General features: G+C 47.4%; 1 protein-coding gene across 1 annotated transcript in view; it reads left to right on the plus strand.

Moving 5' to 3' along the window:
- Abtb2 (ankyrin repeat and BTB domain containing 2) overlaps positions 1–17,780 on the plus strand; it is a 152,100-nt gene that overhangs the window by 98,135 nt on the left and 36,185 nt on the right. The window contains exon 2 of the mRNA XM_032903813.1: positions 13,762–13,908. Coding sequence (XP_032759704.1) covers positions 13,762–13,908 — 147 coding nt within the window. The remainder of the gene's footprint in view (positions 1–13,761; positions 13,909–17,780) is intronic.

Here is a 17,780-nt window from a genome sequence, read left to right on the forward strand (position 1 = left end):
GATCAGCAGACATCATGTCATCTCAGTCCTCTCTAATCATTATTCCCACTCACAGTCAGGTAAGCTGAGGCTCAGAGCAGACATTGCTTGTCCCAGGCTGCCATGTGAGTAAGGCTGGGGCTGCCTAACCCATGAGTGATACATTGTAGGGAGGGCTCTGGGAAGAAGCAGCGCTGGGTAGAAGGGGAGGGCAGCAGAGACGGGGAACATTAAGTGAGGATTTGTTGGTCTGAGATAAAGATGAGCTCTCTCGAGAGAGTTCTGGGTCAAGGACTGGGTCCTTATGTGGCCATGTGGGGAACCAAAGGGAGACACACGGCAAGGCAGGAATGGGATGGTTGTTCTTATGAAGCATTGCTAACTCACTGTGACACATGAATCGGCAGTAAGCACTGAGTAGGCTCAGAGCCCATGTCTTCTGTACTTCCCCTTCCAGCCCTGGATATTGTTTTTGTTGTTTTTCAGGATTATTAAATGTGTGTTTGTCAGTGAAGCCACAGTGCAAAGAATGTTTTTGGAATTTATTCAAAAAGGTGTTTCTTCTGCTATGTAGCAGTGATCTGAAATGGGCATGGTATGACGTGCGGGCCAGCAGGGCACTTCTGTCTTTGTGAGACCTGAGCTGCACTGACTAGCCAGTGATTCAGTTAATAGAGTCAGCCCCAGGAGCAGAGGCCACCAGCAAGGGATGCAGAACATTGCCCAGGCCAGGAAAACACACCTGGAAAGAGAAGATCACAGTCAAATTGTGAGGGAATCAGGCAGCACTGTGCTGTGGCAACAGTCACAGTGAAGGTGTAGAACTAAAGGGCCTCACATCTACATGTAGGAGGTGAAGCCCACTGACTCATTGTTGGGTCAGTCTGCCTTCCTACAAATCCCCAGATTATCCTGGCAATCACAATGGAGGCCAGCTCAGGCTAGACTGGAATGGTACTGCAGAACTGCAGGCAGCCCAGCATCCGGTGACCTAGCATAGGCACAGACTGGAAGTCCATTCACAGTGAGCCTCATGCTAATAATGTCCTAGAACAACTGCACACCAGCAGATGTGGACTGTTCTCCTTCACACGCCCAAGTTACACACCTGGGCGCTACACAAAGAGACTTCATCGTCCATCATCCAAACATAGGAAGATCTTCATCTCCTTGGCTCCTGTGGCCGGCCCATTTACTTAACCTGCAGATGCTGCTCTATAGTCCAGCCCATTTACCCGCTCCCAGTGTACTCAGTGGAAAAATAAAAAGTTTCCATTTAAAAACAAACAAAAATGACAGGAAGGAAGGAAGGAAGAAAGGAAGGAAGGAAAAATAAGAAGTAGAAGGGAGTAGAAGAAAGATTCCATTTGTTGTAAGAATTCCTCCCAACAGCAAGCCAAAGTACAATTCCCCAGTAGTTCACCCTGGGAACCACTGAGTATCTTGGGCTTCCTTATGGAGCATGGGTACTAGAAGGAGTCATGGTGTGTGATTACTTTTCTGTTGCTATGGTTAAAACATCATGACCAAGGCAACTTACAGAAGAAAGGTTTGATTTAGGATTATGGTTCCAGAAAAAGAAGGGTCAGTCATGGTAGGGTGGAAGCAGCAGTGAGGCTTGGTGGCTGGAGAGCTCACACCTTAAACCACAAACAGGAAGCCAAAAGAGTGAACGGGAATGCTCCAAGTTTTTAAACTCTCAAAGCCAGTCCCCAGTGGCATACTTCTTCCTGTAAGGCCACACCTCTTAAATCCACTCAGAACTACCAACTGGGGAATAATAGTTTAAATACCTAACACTATGGGGACTTACAGTTCAAACCACCACAGTGAGTGACTCCAAGGCAGCTGTGTGGAAAGTCTTCACCCAGCATAGGTGATGGCTCCCCCATGGCTGTGTAGATGGAACTGTCTTCCTCAGGTTATATACTCTACCCCTCCCCAAGACCTGAGGTCACATAGTTAGGGCAGAATGGCATACAAGTGACTAGGCAGAGTAGTTGGATCTGCAGCTAAGGAACCGGCAATCCTCCCCACTCCTTTCCATGAAGAAATTATCAACAGTCCATAGGCCCAAGCCATGATCAGCCATGATTGCTACTTGCAGGCCAGTCCAGAAGACCTGCTGAGAATGGCATCTATGTGCTTAGAGGACCACACTCTATAAGACATATAGGTTGCCTCATTCAAAGACAGGGAAGCCACAGCAAGCTGTGGGAAGGGCTTACAGGCCGCCTTTGCTTTGGTAAGCTGCCAGCCCGGTTCCAGCCAGGAGTGGCTGATTCACTGTTTCCATAGGTCCCCTTCAGTGTTGGTGGGCAGATCATAGGCAGCCTCCCAAGCTCACTCTCCGCTCATCCATGTGCCTTTATGGCCCCACAGGGAGCATCTTCTTAATGAGCCTAATGTGAGGCTGCAAATAGGAGCTTGTAAAACTGACAGCAAGGGGCTTCGGGCCAAAGCCCACAATTGCAGCAGAAGCGTACAATAGCCACGCACACTCTACAGTCAGACCAGAACTCCTTTGTGCAGGACAGCAGGACAAAGGAGCTCCCCAGGGAAGGCTTGCCCTCCCAAGAGGCCTGCCTTCAGCCTCTCTTCCCCACAATGAGATTTCCCATGCGGGCTGTGTGCCCAGAGTATCATAGTCTTGGCTTTCCCAGGACAGGACATCGCAGGCCTGTGTGCATGACCAGGACTAGAAGCCAGAATCTCAGAATCCAGGTCTACATCCAGCTGAGGAACTTCATGAGGAAGAAATTTATCATGGTCCTGTGTATAAAACACAAAACTATAAGAGTTCTTGAAAATAACAGGAAAAAACAAAATGACCTTGGGTCTTGGGTAGGCAAATTTTCAGATGGGACACTAAAACCACAATCCTTGTGAAAGAAAGGTAAGCTGTATGCATTAAACTCCAGACCTTCTGGGGGCTAGGGAGATGATAGTCAGTGAAGTGCTTGCCATCCAAGCATGAGTACCTGAGTTGTCGCCACAGCCCACAAGTAAAACTCCAGCATGGGAGCAGAGATGGAAGGATCCTTGCAGTCACTGGTCTGCGGCATAGCCCTATTGGTGAGCTCCTGGTTCACTGGGAGACCCTGCCAAAAAACAAAAGCAGGGAGAGAATGAGAAAGACGCTCGATGTTAACCTCTGGTCTACACATGTGCAGACACACATACACGCACATATACACATATACACCACCCACTTCTTTTTAGATTTCTGCCAGGCATGGTGGCATACATCTATAATCCTAGGATGAGAAGTAGAGGCAGGGAGTCAGGAATTCAAGGGCAGCCTTGGCTACGTAGTGAGTTTGGAGCCCGCCTGAGCTTACCTGTCTCAAAATAGCAAAAATTGCTCTGTGAGTTACACTTTCAAGAGAATGAAAAACCACAAACAGGAAGAAGATATTTGCAATTGACATATCAGAGAAAAGATTGTTATCCAAAATATACAGAGAAATATTCACAATAATGAGAAAACCGAGCACCCAGTTTTTAAATGAACCAGGACTTGGGGATGTGGCTCAGTGGTAGGATGTTGATGGCTCCTGTGCTGGGTGCAATCTGAGAACTCCAAAAATTTCGACTAAAACAGACCAAAGGCTTTATCAGATAATTGGCCCAAGAGGGTCCATGGTGCCAAGCAAATGCATGTCAGGATACTGTGTATCAACGTGGAGAAGTGAAGCCTGACACAGCAATCGGACAGGCCTTGACACTTGTTAGAGTGACTGGAGCCCACAGTCTGGACACCCCCACGTGCTGGTGAGAAACCTCATGCCCGGCTGGTGGAAATGCACAGGGGCTCGGTGAGAATTTCCTTGCAAACCTAAATATACACTTAGCAGATGCTTCAGTGATTACACTCCTTGGTATTTCCCCGAAGAAATTGAAAACTTCTGCCCACACAGAAATCTGCTCATGGATGTTTGTACACTTTCTCCACAATTGCTCAAAGAAGAGAGCGGCGGAGTGAGTGAGTAAACAAATATGGTAGATTTAGTCAGACGAGACGCTATTCATAGCTGAGAAGAGTTGGCCTAGACATCCATGAAATACATGGAGGAAACTGAAATGAGCCAGATGTGGTCTTACACATGGATAATCCCAGCGCTTGAGAGGAAGAGGAAAGGAGAGTCGAAAGTTCTTGGCCAGCCTGGGGTTCTTAGTTAGACCCTATCTCAAGAAGGAGAGCAAAGGCTCAGCAGTGTAAGCGTCTGCCATGCAGGCATAAGGGTCAGAGTTCAGATGCTCAGAGTTCATGGGGATGGCAGGTAAGAGTGGCACCGCACTGCCTGTCATTTCAGCCTTGGAGGGCAAAGATAAGGGATCCACACCTGGTCAACAAGATCTGATTCTTCCTCCAAGCAGCTGAGGCGTTGCCACCTCTGGGAAGCCTTCCTTAGCCACCACACCTGAGTACCTCGGCTCAGAGCTTCTTTCCCTTCTGTTGGGCCGCCACTGCAGCCCTCTGGGCACAGTGCTGACTCAGCAGATAGGCCTCTGCACCTCCTTCATTAGGCTTCTCCTGAGGGCCAGTGACCCGCCTTCTCCTTTATGTCTGTTCCTAGAATACAGCTGCTTCTGACAGGCAGATGAGCACCAATCATTTTGAGTACAAGAATGAATGAATGTAGAATTAATGACCCCTTTTGTGCAATTGTGAAATAAGAGCTATCATGGTCTTTAAAAAATAACAGAGTAGTGTGGCCCTTTCTCGGATGGTGTTAATCTCATGACCTTTGAAATTATTGAAGGCATTTATAAAAAATACTCCTACCTACAACACAGTGTGTTAGGCCTTTCACTGCGTGGTGAGCTCTTTCAGTCCTCAAACTTAGCTGTTGTTAGGCTCCAGATACTGATGAACAGGTTGAAGATCAGAGAGGTGAAGCAACTACTTCAGTTACACAGCTAGTGTAACTAGCCAGGCTGGGCTCAGAACCCTGGTCTCTGAGACACATGCTTCTAAATTACCTAAGGCGATGAGTGATCAGACTCCTTTGGAAATGGAAGGGAAGCCGACAGCAGCAGGTATGTTTCCTAAGCAGGACTCCAGTGTACAGCATTTCTGACTAACACATTCACGTTCTATTAATAACTGCCTTGGCCGCCTGCCCCAGACCTTGTGATAATTGGCCCTTTTCACTCCCCAAGAAATGAATGACTTGTACTTGTTCTAGGCGCACAGCCACCTTGCATCCTCCTCTTTCTGTACCAGCTGACACGGGGAGGCCCCACTCGCTCCCCTCTTAGGGTTGACAGCACCACTCCCTACCCAAGCAGAGGTGCAGCTCAGGATGGCTTCTTGGAAGAGGATGGGAAGTCCTGCCTACATGTAGCCAGGGCAGGGCTGTGGCTGTAAGCTGGCTGCGTGCTGTGAGGATTTTCCAGATATTGTGTTCAGAGTCCAGTGCACTGCAGCTTGCACAGGCCACAAAGGTGCCCAGCCTCTGTGTGGCTGTGAATGATACCCCGTCTCACAGACACAGCAGGCCAGGTGAGGGGCCTGCGATGGTTGTGTTAATAAGGGTTTTGTTTAAAAACACCTTGAACAATGGGGAAAACCCCTAAAATCTATTATCCAAAGATATATCTTTAATCACCCCATTTAATGAAAGAGTTGGGGATTTAGCTCAGTGGTAGAGCCTAGGGCTTCCACCCCATGGTTGGTCGGGGGAAAAAAAAAAAAAACTCAATGAAAGAGTAGAGGGTTTTTTGTTGCTGTTCTTGCTGCTTTACTTTTTCCTGGGAAAGAAATCATCTTTGCCTTCAAGACAAATTTCAACACAGAGTGAGATCGTGCCCCAAATCATTTCGTTCATGTAAATTTGTCATCAGTGCATATATCAAGTAGTCCTATTTGAAGAAGCTAAGAAAAAAGTCTTTGACACAGAATTGCTGGGAGAAACTAGAAAGGTGAAAAGAATCATTGAAATCTGTGTTCTCAAAGAACATGAAACATAGGCAGGTCTCTCAGTCGCTGAACGATGGCACCTTCGTGAAGATAAGGGCACAGCCCATGCTGTGATATACTATTCCCCAGGGGCCAGCAAGTGTGAAAAGTGCAGTAGGACCTGGAGACACGGCCCCGTGGTTAGGAGTGCTTGCAGAGGACCTGGGTTCGTCCTCTGCACTATATCAGGTGGCTCACAACAGACTTTAACTCCAGCTCCAGGACACTCAGGGCCATCGCCTGGCCTCCAGGGATACCCGTGCTCATTTGCACAAACCCACACATACATATAATTAAAATAAGACCAAATGGTAGCATCATAAACATTGGTTCTGACTGTAAATTATTATTTAAGAACGTCTTTCAGCAAGCCTGATCACAGCTTATTGCTATTCAGTCTTAAAGAATGGACTTTGACTTTTGTTACAAATGATATACATAGATATCCTGTTCTACAGTTCAGGCAGATTTCATGTTCATCCTTTTTATATAAAAATCAATAATCAGTATAAGAGTAATATATAGTACACTCTTTATTAATGTATTCATATATTCCTAATACTTTATTGCTGTGAGGTTGTCCAATCTTTGCTAGACAGTATTTCAAACCATTGGCTTACAACATTTGGGTGTTTTTAGACAGGGTCTCACTTCATATCCCTTGCTGGCCTGGAACTCACTATATAGATCTCAAACTCCCAGAGATCCTCCTGTGTCTGCCTTTTTGTTTGCTTATTTGGGGTTTCAGACAATAAGTTGCCCATGCTGGCCTGGAACTCATTACGCAGCAGAGGCTAGCGTGTGCGTGTGTGTGTGTGTGTGTGTGTGTGTTGAATGAGTTGTTGATAAAAGTAGCCCACAGGATTAGTGTGCTTTCCCTCCGTGGGACTAGGACAGAATGTGGTAAAGCACCATGGTCATGAGTTGGTGTTCCTCTTTTAAGAGGTCATCCCAAGCCTTGTGCTTCCCAGGTCACTCAAGTTCTTGCAGTGTTACACCAATCCTTTGGAGAGAGGTCACCTAGAATCTTTTAAAAAGTAACACAGAGCTTCTTTCCACTGGATGGAGCTCAGTAATTCACAGCAGGTTTTTTTGTCCAAGCTGCCTTCGTTGTGATTCTTGCTGGCTTTTCCGGAGTTCACCTGTAGGTTTAATATTTTGAATTGATATATGGGCTTAAACATCTTTCTCTTAATGATTTGCAAAGAAGCCAACATCAGTAAAGAGATTGTATTTGAATTGAGTTTGTGCCTCAGACAACTTGAGCAACATCCCATGGTCTCCACTGGCTGGCTTCCTCATGAACAGCCAGTATGTTGTCTGTGACCAAATGATGTCTACTAAACTAGAAGGAAGTGTCAGAATGTTCCAGAGGACTCCCAAAGTCATGAACTCTATTTTGTGGGGCAGTCTAGTGTTTTGTTGGCCCCCTCTTTCTCTCCAGATCATTGCCCTGTCTAGGCTTCACTGAGAGACTAAGGGAGAGGATAGCCACACCACCAGTTCCTGACAGAATAAGGCTGTCAGGGCTTTCAGCCCCTAGCCAGGTAAACCTGCCATTTAACTACCCTTCTTCTCAGGAGAAAGTGAATGGCTAACAACTTGAGTGTCTCTTGGACAGTTGTAACCATGTGCTTTCATTTTATTGCTTAGTGATGAGCTTCTGGTTCACCCACAAAACCTGACAGGAAGACCATCTTCTGGTATTGACCAAACAGTGATGATTATTTGATTTTAATTTCTGCCCTTAAAAGAGGGAGTTGGGGAGTGAGATAGTTTGGTGGGTAAAGCTCTTGTCTTCAAGCATGAGGACCTGTGCAGCCCTGGGTTCCATCCCTGAGACCCCCATGGTGGAAGGAGAGAATCCACAGTTTTCTTATCTCCATGTGCACTTGTGGAGAGGGAAGATCAGTCCCACTGCCCCCCATACACCTTTACTCATATACTCACACAAAATAAATAAATATAATAAAAATAAATTTTTAAAGAGAACATGAACTATGCCTGGTGCCAGGGGCCCATAACCCCAGCCTCTTTGGAGACTGAGGCAGTAGAAATCACAAGTTCAAGGCCAGCCCAGGCAAGTTAGTGAGACTCTATCTCAAAAAGGGAGAGGAGGTCAGTGGAGAGCACTTGCCTATTATTTAGGTGGCTCAGTCTCCAGTACTGAGGGGGAGAGATGGGGAGAGATGAGGGAAATTGCAGTTTGGATGGGAAGGCAAGCATGTGTCCCCAGGTTAAATAGGGAGAGCCCTGTGCGCCCACCCTTGGAGTCTGAACCTTAGTCCCCTCTAAGAGGCAGTGTGGTTGCTGCTCAGCTTGCATTTCACTTTGCCGTTTGCTAGCCAGGCTTTGGCCAAGTGGCCCAGCCCATGTTGACCTGTGTCTATGGGAGGATGAGTCACTATAGTTGTAGTTACTGGTAGATCTTTGAAGGAGCTCAGACGTTTGGGCATAGAGTATAGACTATGTACAAGTCTGCTTCCATTCGGTAGTCACTGGTGGTCAGCATTTGGTTCTCAGTTTAGACACCCTGCTCCATGTGCATGCACGCACAGACTTCTCTCTCCCTGTCTCGGAATGCTGTCCTCGTTTGAACAGGACAGGTTGTCGTGGAGCTCCACGAGACAGATTGACCCAAGCATTAGCTGTTCGTTTGGTTATTCTCGATGAGTCATCTGCATTCTATGAATGATTGACAGTTTTCCAGGCACATTTCAAGCCACTTTCAACTTCATCTTATTACTTTGTTCCTCTTCCCGTTGCCTCATGAGGCGCCCATGCCCTCGCCTCCCAGCTTAGACTGTCAGGATAAATAGCATTCGGTTAGGTTTTAGGATCCACTGCCTTGTGCCTCATTTGAATCTCTTTGAATAATATTCCTGCCTTTGCTTCTTAGTGCTTTTATACAAGGATGGCTAATACCCAGCAACCGGGTGTTAAATTTCTATATATAAAATTTCATCTCGAGCTAAACCTGGTGGTATAAGCTTATAATCCCAGCACTTGGAACATACAGGCAGGGGTTCAAGGCCATCCTCAACTGCATAGGGAGTTTGCAGACAGCTTAGAATACATGAGACCTCGCCTCAAACAAAACAAACAAGCAAAAACCCAACCACATCAACTCCCTACCCACCCCTTCCATGGCAAAATCCAAATCAGAGAATAGAAACACTTTTATGGAGAGTGGGATTCTGCAAGCCTTTTGGAAACCATTTTGGGGTGGTATAAATTGTGCTTTCAGAAGCTTGTAGACTGAGTTCCACCCAAGCCCCCAGCTCCTCATGTATCCTCACGAGAACAGTAAAAAAAAGTAACCCTGTGTGTCCTGATCTTTGTTTTAAGGATGTGTGGTAGGCGGAGAGGGTCCTAAGCCGGGAAAGGGTGCTGCAGTTACAGATCTGCAGTTACAGATCTGCAGTAAGGAGGCTCACCGCACAGGAGGCCTTTGCAAGTCTAGGGAGAATGCCGTAATGGGTTGTTGAGTTTGGAGGGAAGTTATGCTGCAGCCTTGCTGGCTTTGGGATGAAGTGTCTGAAAAATCGAAACTGCAATCAGTCCCACAGAAAAGACATTTTTATATTTAATATTGTCAGAGTTGGGAGGTGGTAGGTTGGGGTTAGTTACACAGGGACACACACAGAGCCTTCTGTACACACACACACACACACACACACACACACACACACTGTTGTGACTGTGAGTGAAGTGAACACAGAGAAATCAGCAGTTACCAGTTGTATTTATTTCCACTGCTGACCATTTAGAAGTTAAGTACTAGAGCGGTAAATGGAGGAGGTCTGGAGGTGGTCCCTCAAGTGCTAGAGAGGACTTGAGATGCCTTCATATTAGTCCTGTATTTCAGAGAAGCAGGTGAAATCATCTTCTCCTCTGAACTGAAATTCTGGTTTGTCAACATAGTGTGCTGCCCGTCTGCTCCTGGTGTGGCATGTACCCGAGAGAGACCGTGCCTCTCAAGCAGAAACCGGGCTTAATTCCTGGGCGGCACCTACTTGGAGAAGGCGGGTTCCCAGGCTTCAGGGTGGAGTTTTCCACCCAGCTCACCACCACCCTCTCTAGGCACTAGTGAAGACTCACTGGGAAGAAAATGGGTCGTCTCCACTCCTACCCACGAGCTAGAGTCAGCTGAGAGAACAGCACCGGAACGGAGTAGCGCGGAGAAGTAACACTCTTGTGTGCTGGGCTTCCCAGGTGCTGACATGCTGGGGGCATGCTGGGAGTTTTGCCACTTTACTAGCAGAAAATTGCTTCTCACCCCTGTGTGTCAGGGAAGGAAAGGAAGATACTGTCTAGTTTCACCTGAACAAAGGCAGTTGGATTTCTTCACAAGGGCAACAAGGAGGTGTGAGAAAGTTACAGAGAGCAGGGAGGCCAGGGTGAGGAACAGGGAGGCCAGGGTTAGGAGCAGGGGCCATGACCAGTTTTTGAAATACTGAGGTGGTAAGAGCAGTAAGGCCTGGTGGCTGATTGGTGGAGTGGACCGAGGAGAGAATGGAGAGGGATGACTCGGAAATCTCTTGTTCAGCAACCGAGTAGATGCAGTACTGCTAGGAACTGAGGAGGAGGAACAGGGGGCTGCTGCCTTGCAAAACAAAGTGAATTCTAAGATTCAAGGATTGGGCAGCCATATGAGAAAATCTGACTAGAAATCTGACATGACTCTCTGTGGATTCATGGTCCCAGTGATGGCAAGAGAATGAGAGCTGGGCAGAGAGAGCCCTGGAAGCTTACTGGCCACCTGGCCATCTACCTGGCCTGCAGAACAAAGCTCAAGCCAATGAGAGGACCTGTGTCAGACCAAAGGTGTGGAAGACATTGAGAACTGTCATCTACACACACATGCTGCACACACAGGCGTGGGGGGGGAGGGAGAGAGAGAGAGAGAGAGAGAGAGAGAGAGAGAGAGAGAGAGACAGAGAGACAGAGAGACAGAGAGAGAGAACCATTTCTTGTTCTTTGAGTTTCTTTCCTAGAAACATTAGACCCACACAGATCCCCTCTCCTTTATACCCTAAATGGACAAGATGGCCAAAATTAAAATATCATTCCATTTCAGCAACTAAGAATCTCTTCGGTGATGAGGTTCATATTCTAGTACCCCATTTTCAGTTTCTGGTGATCTCCATAAGAAGAGAAGGGTGAGCATAGCACCCCATGAAGTCTGAGGGACACTCTCTCTCTCTCTCTCTCTCTCTCTCTCTCTCTCTCTCTCTCTAAATCAGAACTGGAGAGATGGGTTCCGTGAGTGAGAGTACTTGCTGTGCAAGCATCAGGACCTATGTTTGAAATCCATATTAAACCAGCTGTGGCTGCAAATGTGCCTGTAACCCAAGAGGGTCACTGGGACTCTCTGTGTACTCCAAACGGGTGAGAGACCCGTCTCAAGGGAATAAGGTAGGAAGTGATAGCACAGGACACAGGATGGCCTTCTCTGACCTCCAAGTGTGTAAGAGCACTCAAACCTATGCATAATGTGTGCATGCACCAGACATACACATGCCCCATACATGCATTCTACATACACATTTTAAAGTAGGATAGAGAGATGGCTCGGCGGTTGCTGTCTGCTCTTCTAGAGGACCCAGGTTCAATTCTCAGTACCCACATGGCAGCTCACAACTGTCTGTAACTCCAAAATCTGATATCCTCACCCAGACACACACAGACATACACGTAGGCAAAACACCAATGCACATAAAAATAAAAATAAATGATTAAAAAAACGTTAAGTCAGCTTTAATACTGACTGCATTATTTTCCTTGCTGGAAGAACAAAATATATATTAAAAAAAAAAAGATAGGGAACAGTTTCTTAAAAGCAAGATACTCATGGCAAAGCTGTGGCTCTGATTATTAATATTGGGCTCATAATTACTCTTGCTACAGTATTAAGTGGAAGCTCCTTTGAATGGCAGACAACTAACAAAATAGGAAGCTATTAAGAGTTGCCTGCTCATGTTACCAGATCTAGTGACATAATATTTCTCACTGGGAGTCCTTTGACAAGTCAGCTGAATTTCCTGTGCCCTTGCCATAAGAACAGCAAATGTGATCCACATGTCCCAGTGTTGTTTCTGTCAATGAAAAGGGAGTAGGAAGGAGATGCTGGACTGCACTAGGGCCGCCACAGGAGCCCCACCCCCACCCTGGCTGTTTAGACTGTGGCTCTTTTTTTTTTTTTTTTTTTAACTCGTTTTAATGCTTAAAGCTAGTTCACCCTAATGTGTTTGGTTACTCAGCTGTTAGAAGTTCTGCCTTAGGGAACCCAGCAAGGTTTAGAGAGTGACCCAGCCACATGCTCTTCCTCCTCCCATGGAAATAAATATTTGAGGAAGTGCTTTGGTTCAGGCCTCATGGGACCAATGCTAGCTGTGATCATGTAAGGGGGGGGCGTAGAGGGGCTAGCCTCAGCTACTCTGGCACCAAGGAGGATGGGTAGACAGAACTATCACTGTACCTTCAGGATGGTGCAGAGAGACGTAGCCAGGAAGGGCCAGGTCAGGGGAGGACTGCCCATGTGCCCTTGCCCCACAAGAGAGAAATGTCACAGGCTCAGAGGGGAGCATGCGTGAAAGGGCCTTGAATTAAGCAGCTGTGTGCTCTCTCTCTCTCTCTCTCTCTCTCTCTCTCTCTCTCACACACACACACACACACACACACACACACACACACACACACACACACACACACACACACACACACACACACACACACACACACGAACCACAGAATGAGTTCTGGTGGTGAGGGTCAAGGGTACACAGTCAATTGGACCTGACTCCTACTCCTACTGTGTTCCTGTGTAGGTTCTTCCTCCATTGTCCCTCGTTAACAGAAAGCCCAGGGAATCTGCTGTAGTACATGTCAGCACAGTGTGTATGAACTCCAGAGGACTGTCCTAAAATCCCCTGCTGCTGTGTGTCCTTGTCACATCCCTGCATGCCAGAGAGGAGACTCTTAGCTCAGTCTTGCCACATTCTAAGGACCCTCCCAGTTTCTCAAGAAATTTTAGATTTTTCCCCGAAAATGACTGGCAAGATTTCTATGACTATTTTCTTTCCAAGCAACACATAAGCAAACGCTAGGCAGAAGCTTGCACAGCCTATCAGAGAAGTAGCAGCCCCCAGGATTTGGGAATTCCTGCCGGAGGCTCTGACTGCAGGAGCACTTCCTGCCACAGGTTCTGCTTTTCTGGTGTAGGCTAAAAGACTACACAGTGAGCTGGAGAGACTTACAAGCTGGCATCCCCTGGGATGCTTCTGAAGCTCCCTCCTCTGCTGTTGAAGTGCTAATGAGAAACACTAATTGCACTTGGCCTGGGGCTGAGACAGTCCCCTTCGTGAAGTAGAGAGGGCAGCATCCCTTCACAGTGATGTGTCCTGGCCTTCTGGGCTGAGCTGGGAAGTGGGAAGACTGCGGGCAGCCGGCCTTTGAAGGAGCAGGATTGTGATCATCAAAACTGAGCAAGCCAGGTCTCCATGTCACCCCAGAACCCTGCCCGGAGCACTCAGGCCCAGTGAAGCCTGGTAAAGGGCCCGGAGCCTACAGGCCTTGGCAATTTCAATTTCCGTCTACACATCAGTAAAACCCCAGCAGAACTGAGTTCTCTCTCATTGTGACTTCTCAGGCACTAGGCAGAGCAAAGACCCACATTCCCAAGACTCAGTCGGGCTTGTCCTATGAGTCTGTTTGTCAGGACAGGAGAATGGGGCCAAGCTCTGGGCACAGTAGCTGTGACACTGTCTGCAGAGTTTCTTTTCCCAGTGTGACTTCACCATCTTGTTCCCCAACAGGTGTCCTCTCCCTCCCTGCCTACTTCAGTCCCTACAATGGTGGGTCCCTGGGCCATGATGAGCGAGCGGATGCCTATGCTCAGCTGGAGCTTCGGACACTGGAGCAGTCACTCCTGGCCACATGCGTGGGCAGCATCTCCGAGCTGAGTGAGTATGGGGCTTGGGGGAGAAAGTGAAGCAGAGCTCTCCGACTGGGTTCTGGCGCTTAGACAGGCCTTCCCAAGCCCTCTGTGTAAATGACCTCCCATCTCTCTCTCTAGTTCTCATCTGTGGCGTCAGTTCTATTCAAAGCACTAGCCACCACTTGAAACTTACATATTTACTCATAAATAACTCAGTTTTCCATTCCAACTAGAAAATGTTAGAGTCACAAGGGCAGAGGCTTGCTCCCTTTTGCCTGCAGCTTTCCCCAGTACAGAGAACTTTCACCACCCCAACGTCAGCTCCTGGTACTCAGTATGTGTGTGGGAACATGAGTATAAACCCACGTATGCATTAGAAGAGGTGAGTTCTGTCCCACCCAATTTGGCTCCTGATACTCTCCTGGGTTTGGTCTCTATTTTGGCCTGGCGCTCCTCAGGACACTGAGGAAAGACATCTCCATTGCATCTTCTGAGAGACAACAGAACAGGCTATGTTACACAGCACATTACCTGGTTCCTCCCTCTGAAACCAAAAGTTTTGCTAACCTACTCTGTAGGGGAGGGGACAGAGGTGGAGGCAGATATTTTAATTTTTGATTCAGAGACTAAAGACTTTAATGAGGCTAGTGATACTTGGCACTGGGCACCATGGACCTAGAATTCACCCTAGGCTTTCAGTGCATTAACTCTCTGTGCCTAGCCAGGGCCAGCCTGCCTGGTAGGTTAGGAAGCTACATTCTTCTAACAGGTCTAGCTGCATGGGGAGCTCTGATCCTTGGGCTTGCTCTGCCCTTCCATACTCATGAAAATTTAAAGAGAAAGAACCAGCAGAAAACAAGGCACTTCTCTCTGAGGGTGGCCAGATGTTAGAGGCTTATTTTGAAGACAGTGCTACGGTCCAGACTCTCACCCGCTGTGTTTATTTGAGGCTCATAATGAGGGCTGGAACAACCTTCATGAAAGCCGCAGCACCTCTAATCAAGTCATGGTTAGTGGGGTGAGGGCTCGCTTTCCCATGCCCGGTGGGTGGTTCTGGGCCTCTGCCCAAGGTCTCCTTGAGCTCGGGATCAGTCAATTCTCAAGAACTATACAGGGATGTCCCAAGAGTACCAAACATCCACCTGCGTGACAGCCCAGCCCAGCCAGCTCAACGATTCATGAGCACACTGTGCCAAGGGACCATGGAGTCCCTGAGCTCAATTACAGATCGAAACATCGCAAAATAGATTTAAAATGGGTATCTAGAAAAATGAGATAAGATATGTAAAATGAAAGCCAGATCTTTTAAAGTCATTCTTAGATAAACATTGTCAAATGGCTATGGATGTCATTTCAGGTTTTTTTCTTTTCCTGAGACAAGGTCTCAGGTACCCCAGGCTGGCTTCAAACTCACCAGCATAGTTGGAAATTACCTTGACCTTTGATCCTGCTACCCCTCCCTGTCTCCTCTAAGTGCTGGGATTATAGGCACGACCGGGCATGCCCCAGGTTATTCCATGTTGCAGACCAAACCCCGGGCTTCATGCATGCTAGGCAGGCACTCTGTCAAATGAGCTACATCTCTAGCCCCATGGGTATCTTTTTAAAAATCCACTCTTCATTTCTAGAATTAAGCTGTGAACTATTAACAGGTTCTTGGCTGGTACCAGTGTGTGGCCTCTCCCAGTTCACAGAGCATGGTAGGGGAGGTGAGGCCCCAGGTCTAGTCCTAGCTAACTTTCATGCTCTTTGCAGCTGTGACCCATTCTTAAACCCCTGGTAGCTTACTTTCTCTTTTTCTATAATGGAAATAAAAGCCTTCTTCCAAGGTGGCTCTAAAGATTAGATGAGATTTTTGCCTATGGGGTTTGTTTGTTGTGTTGGGTGTTTTTCTGTCTACCATAAAGCTTACAAAATAGAAAAATGACAGGAGTTAAAAATCACCCAGGAGAGATTCCAAGGCAAGCTGTGGCTTTGGCCATAGATGGGCTGTGGAGCTGCCTAAGCTTTTACACATGTCCTGTTTGCGTTGTCTCCAGGCAGCTGTCCCTTGATCTTGGAGAAGAACTGCCCTTAGCAAGGGTTTAGATGAGGAAGCCAGATAACTCTTCTCTGCCACCTTCATGGGTTTTCTGAACCTCTGAGCCCCTGTGTCCTGTTTTCTGTTAAAGGAAAACTCCAGAAGCAACTTTTCCCCTTGCTGCCTTAAATCTCTTACCTGTATTCTGGAAACGACCGAAGGTCGCTCCACCAATAACAATAAAGCAATAACAATAATTAATGCTAATGACTCCTACCTTGTCCAGCTTTTGGAATGCGATCTCAACACAGCATCTCTTTGATGCTATCTCAGACACTTTGATTTCTCTTTCTTGTAGTCCTGTGTTTCACCACTGTTACAACATTTAGACCAAGAGAAAAGGGAGCCAGGTTTCGGCTTTCTGCCACCAACTCAGCTGGTACTGGCACAGCCCCTGCTGCTCTTAGTGCCAGTTTCTGCCACCGAGGAGCTCCAGGCCAGGGCTGGGATCTGGCCTTGCAGTACCAGACTCCTTGTCCTGGCGACTGTGGGGCAGTGTGTGACTGTAGGTGGTGGTCCCGAGGACCTCAGGAGGCTCAGAAAGGATGGAGGAATGTTGATAACAGGAAGTCAGTGATGCTGGTGTTATCCTCAGCTTTAATAAATAAGGGCTTGGTTCCAAAGAGGTTAAGTGCTTCTCAATTATTATTCCTTTGACTCCGCAGAATTGATTGTGTGCTAGCATTTCCATTTCACAGACAAGGAAACTGAGGCTCTGATCATTACTTAAAGCACAAAGACTAGAAGTAGTTGATCTTTGATCTGAAGCCACAAGTGTTGGACTCTGGAGTATCATCTCAATCAGGTTTCTCAGTGATGATTTTTAGGGGTGAGTATTAAAATCACTAAAGGACTTAACATTTTAAAGATATCATATCCTGTCCCAGACTAATGCAGTCAAGAGTCTGTGGACATGGGCCAGTATCCCGACCCCACTATCACCAGCCCTTTTGGCCCTGGGATTGGCCAGAGTCCCCAGGCAACAACTATAATTTGGGGAATGAAAAGAGTGAGGAGGGAAGAGCCGGTGCCCACCCTGGTCGGGATAGCAACTGGAGGGCTCTTCCTGAGCGGGATGTTCCAGTTGTGGTCATTCATCCCTGCTTGTAGTCAGTGCCCATCTCTGTGGCTGTACTGGGAGGACTTGGCAGTCAATAGGCTTAAGTCAAGCCTTAACTATTGTAGCATTTGAAAATGAAATGCATGCACAGTACTACTTCCTTTACTCATCGGGCAGTTCTGACAGCCTTGTGTGGGGGAGATTCTGAAGGGTTCTGGAACACAAGAAATGCAGAATCAGACACCCGTAAGCTGAGTGATGGAAGCTGACGGATAAAGTAATGAGTTGTCTCTGCTGATGTAGTTACTTCATAAGCACAGTTAAAACCTGATCATTGCTGCTACTCTATAGAGTTGGCTGGGTCCATAGGCTCCCTGTGGAGAGGGACTGCTGTGAGTTCAGGGAGACTGGCTCTCAGGAGAGCCCCCCTGAGTTCTCAGGCCTAGAGAACACAAAGGCGCCACTTGTCCTAGAGCAGAGGTGCCTGCAGGTGCGTGGGGCGGCTTCAGACCATCCTTTCTCAGCATTGTGGCCTTACACAATGATGGGACATTTCCTGTCAGGGGCTACTAGGATGTTGAAAGGACTAAGACAGAAACATAACACAGGATATGGGGACCTATGACCCCACGGATTCCTGTAAGGCAGGGTAAAGCCCTTATCACAAAGAAGTTCATGGGCTTTAGAGTCAACTAGTTGACAGCCCACATACTCCACTGCAGCTTCCTTGTGACCAGAACACATGGAGTCAGGGTAT

The sequence above is a fragment of the Rattus rattus genome, chromosome 5, assembly GCF_011064425.1.
Source record: "Rattus rattus isolate New Zealand chromosome 5, Rrattus_CSIRO_v1, whole genome shotgun sequence".
NCBI classification, from domain to species: domain Eukaryota; kingdom Metazoa; phylum Chordata; class Mammalia; order Rodentia; family Muridae; genus Rattus; species Rattus rattus.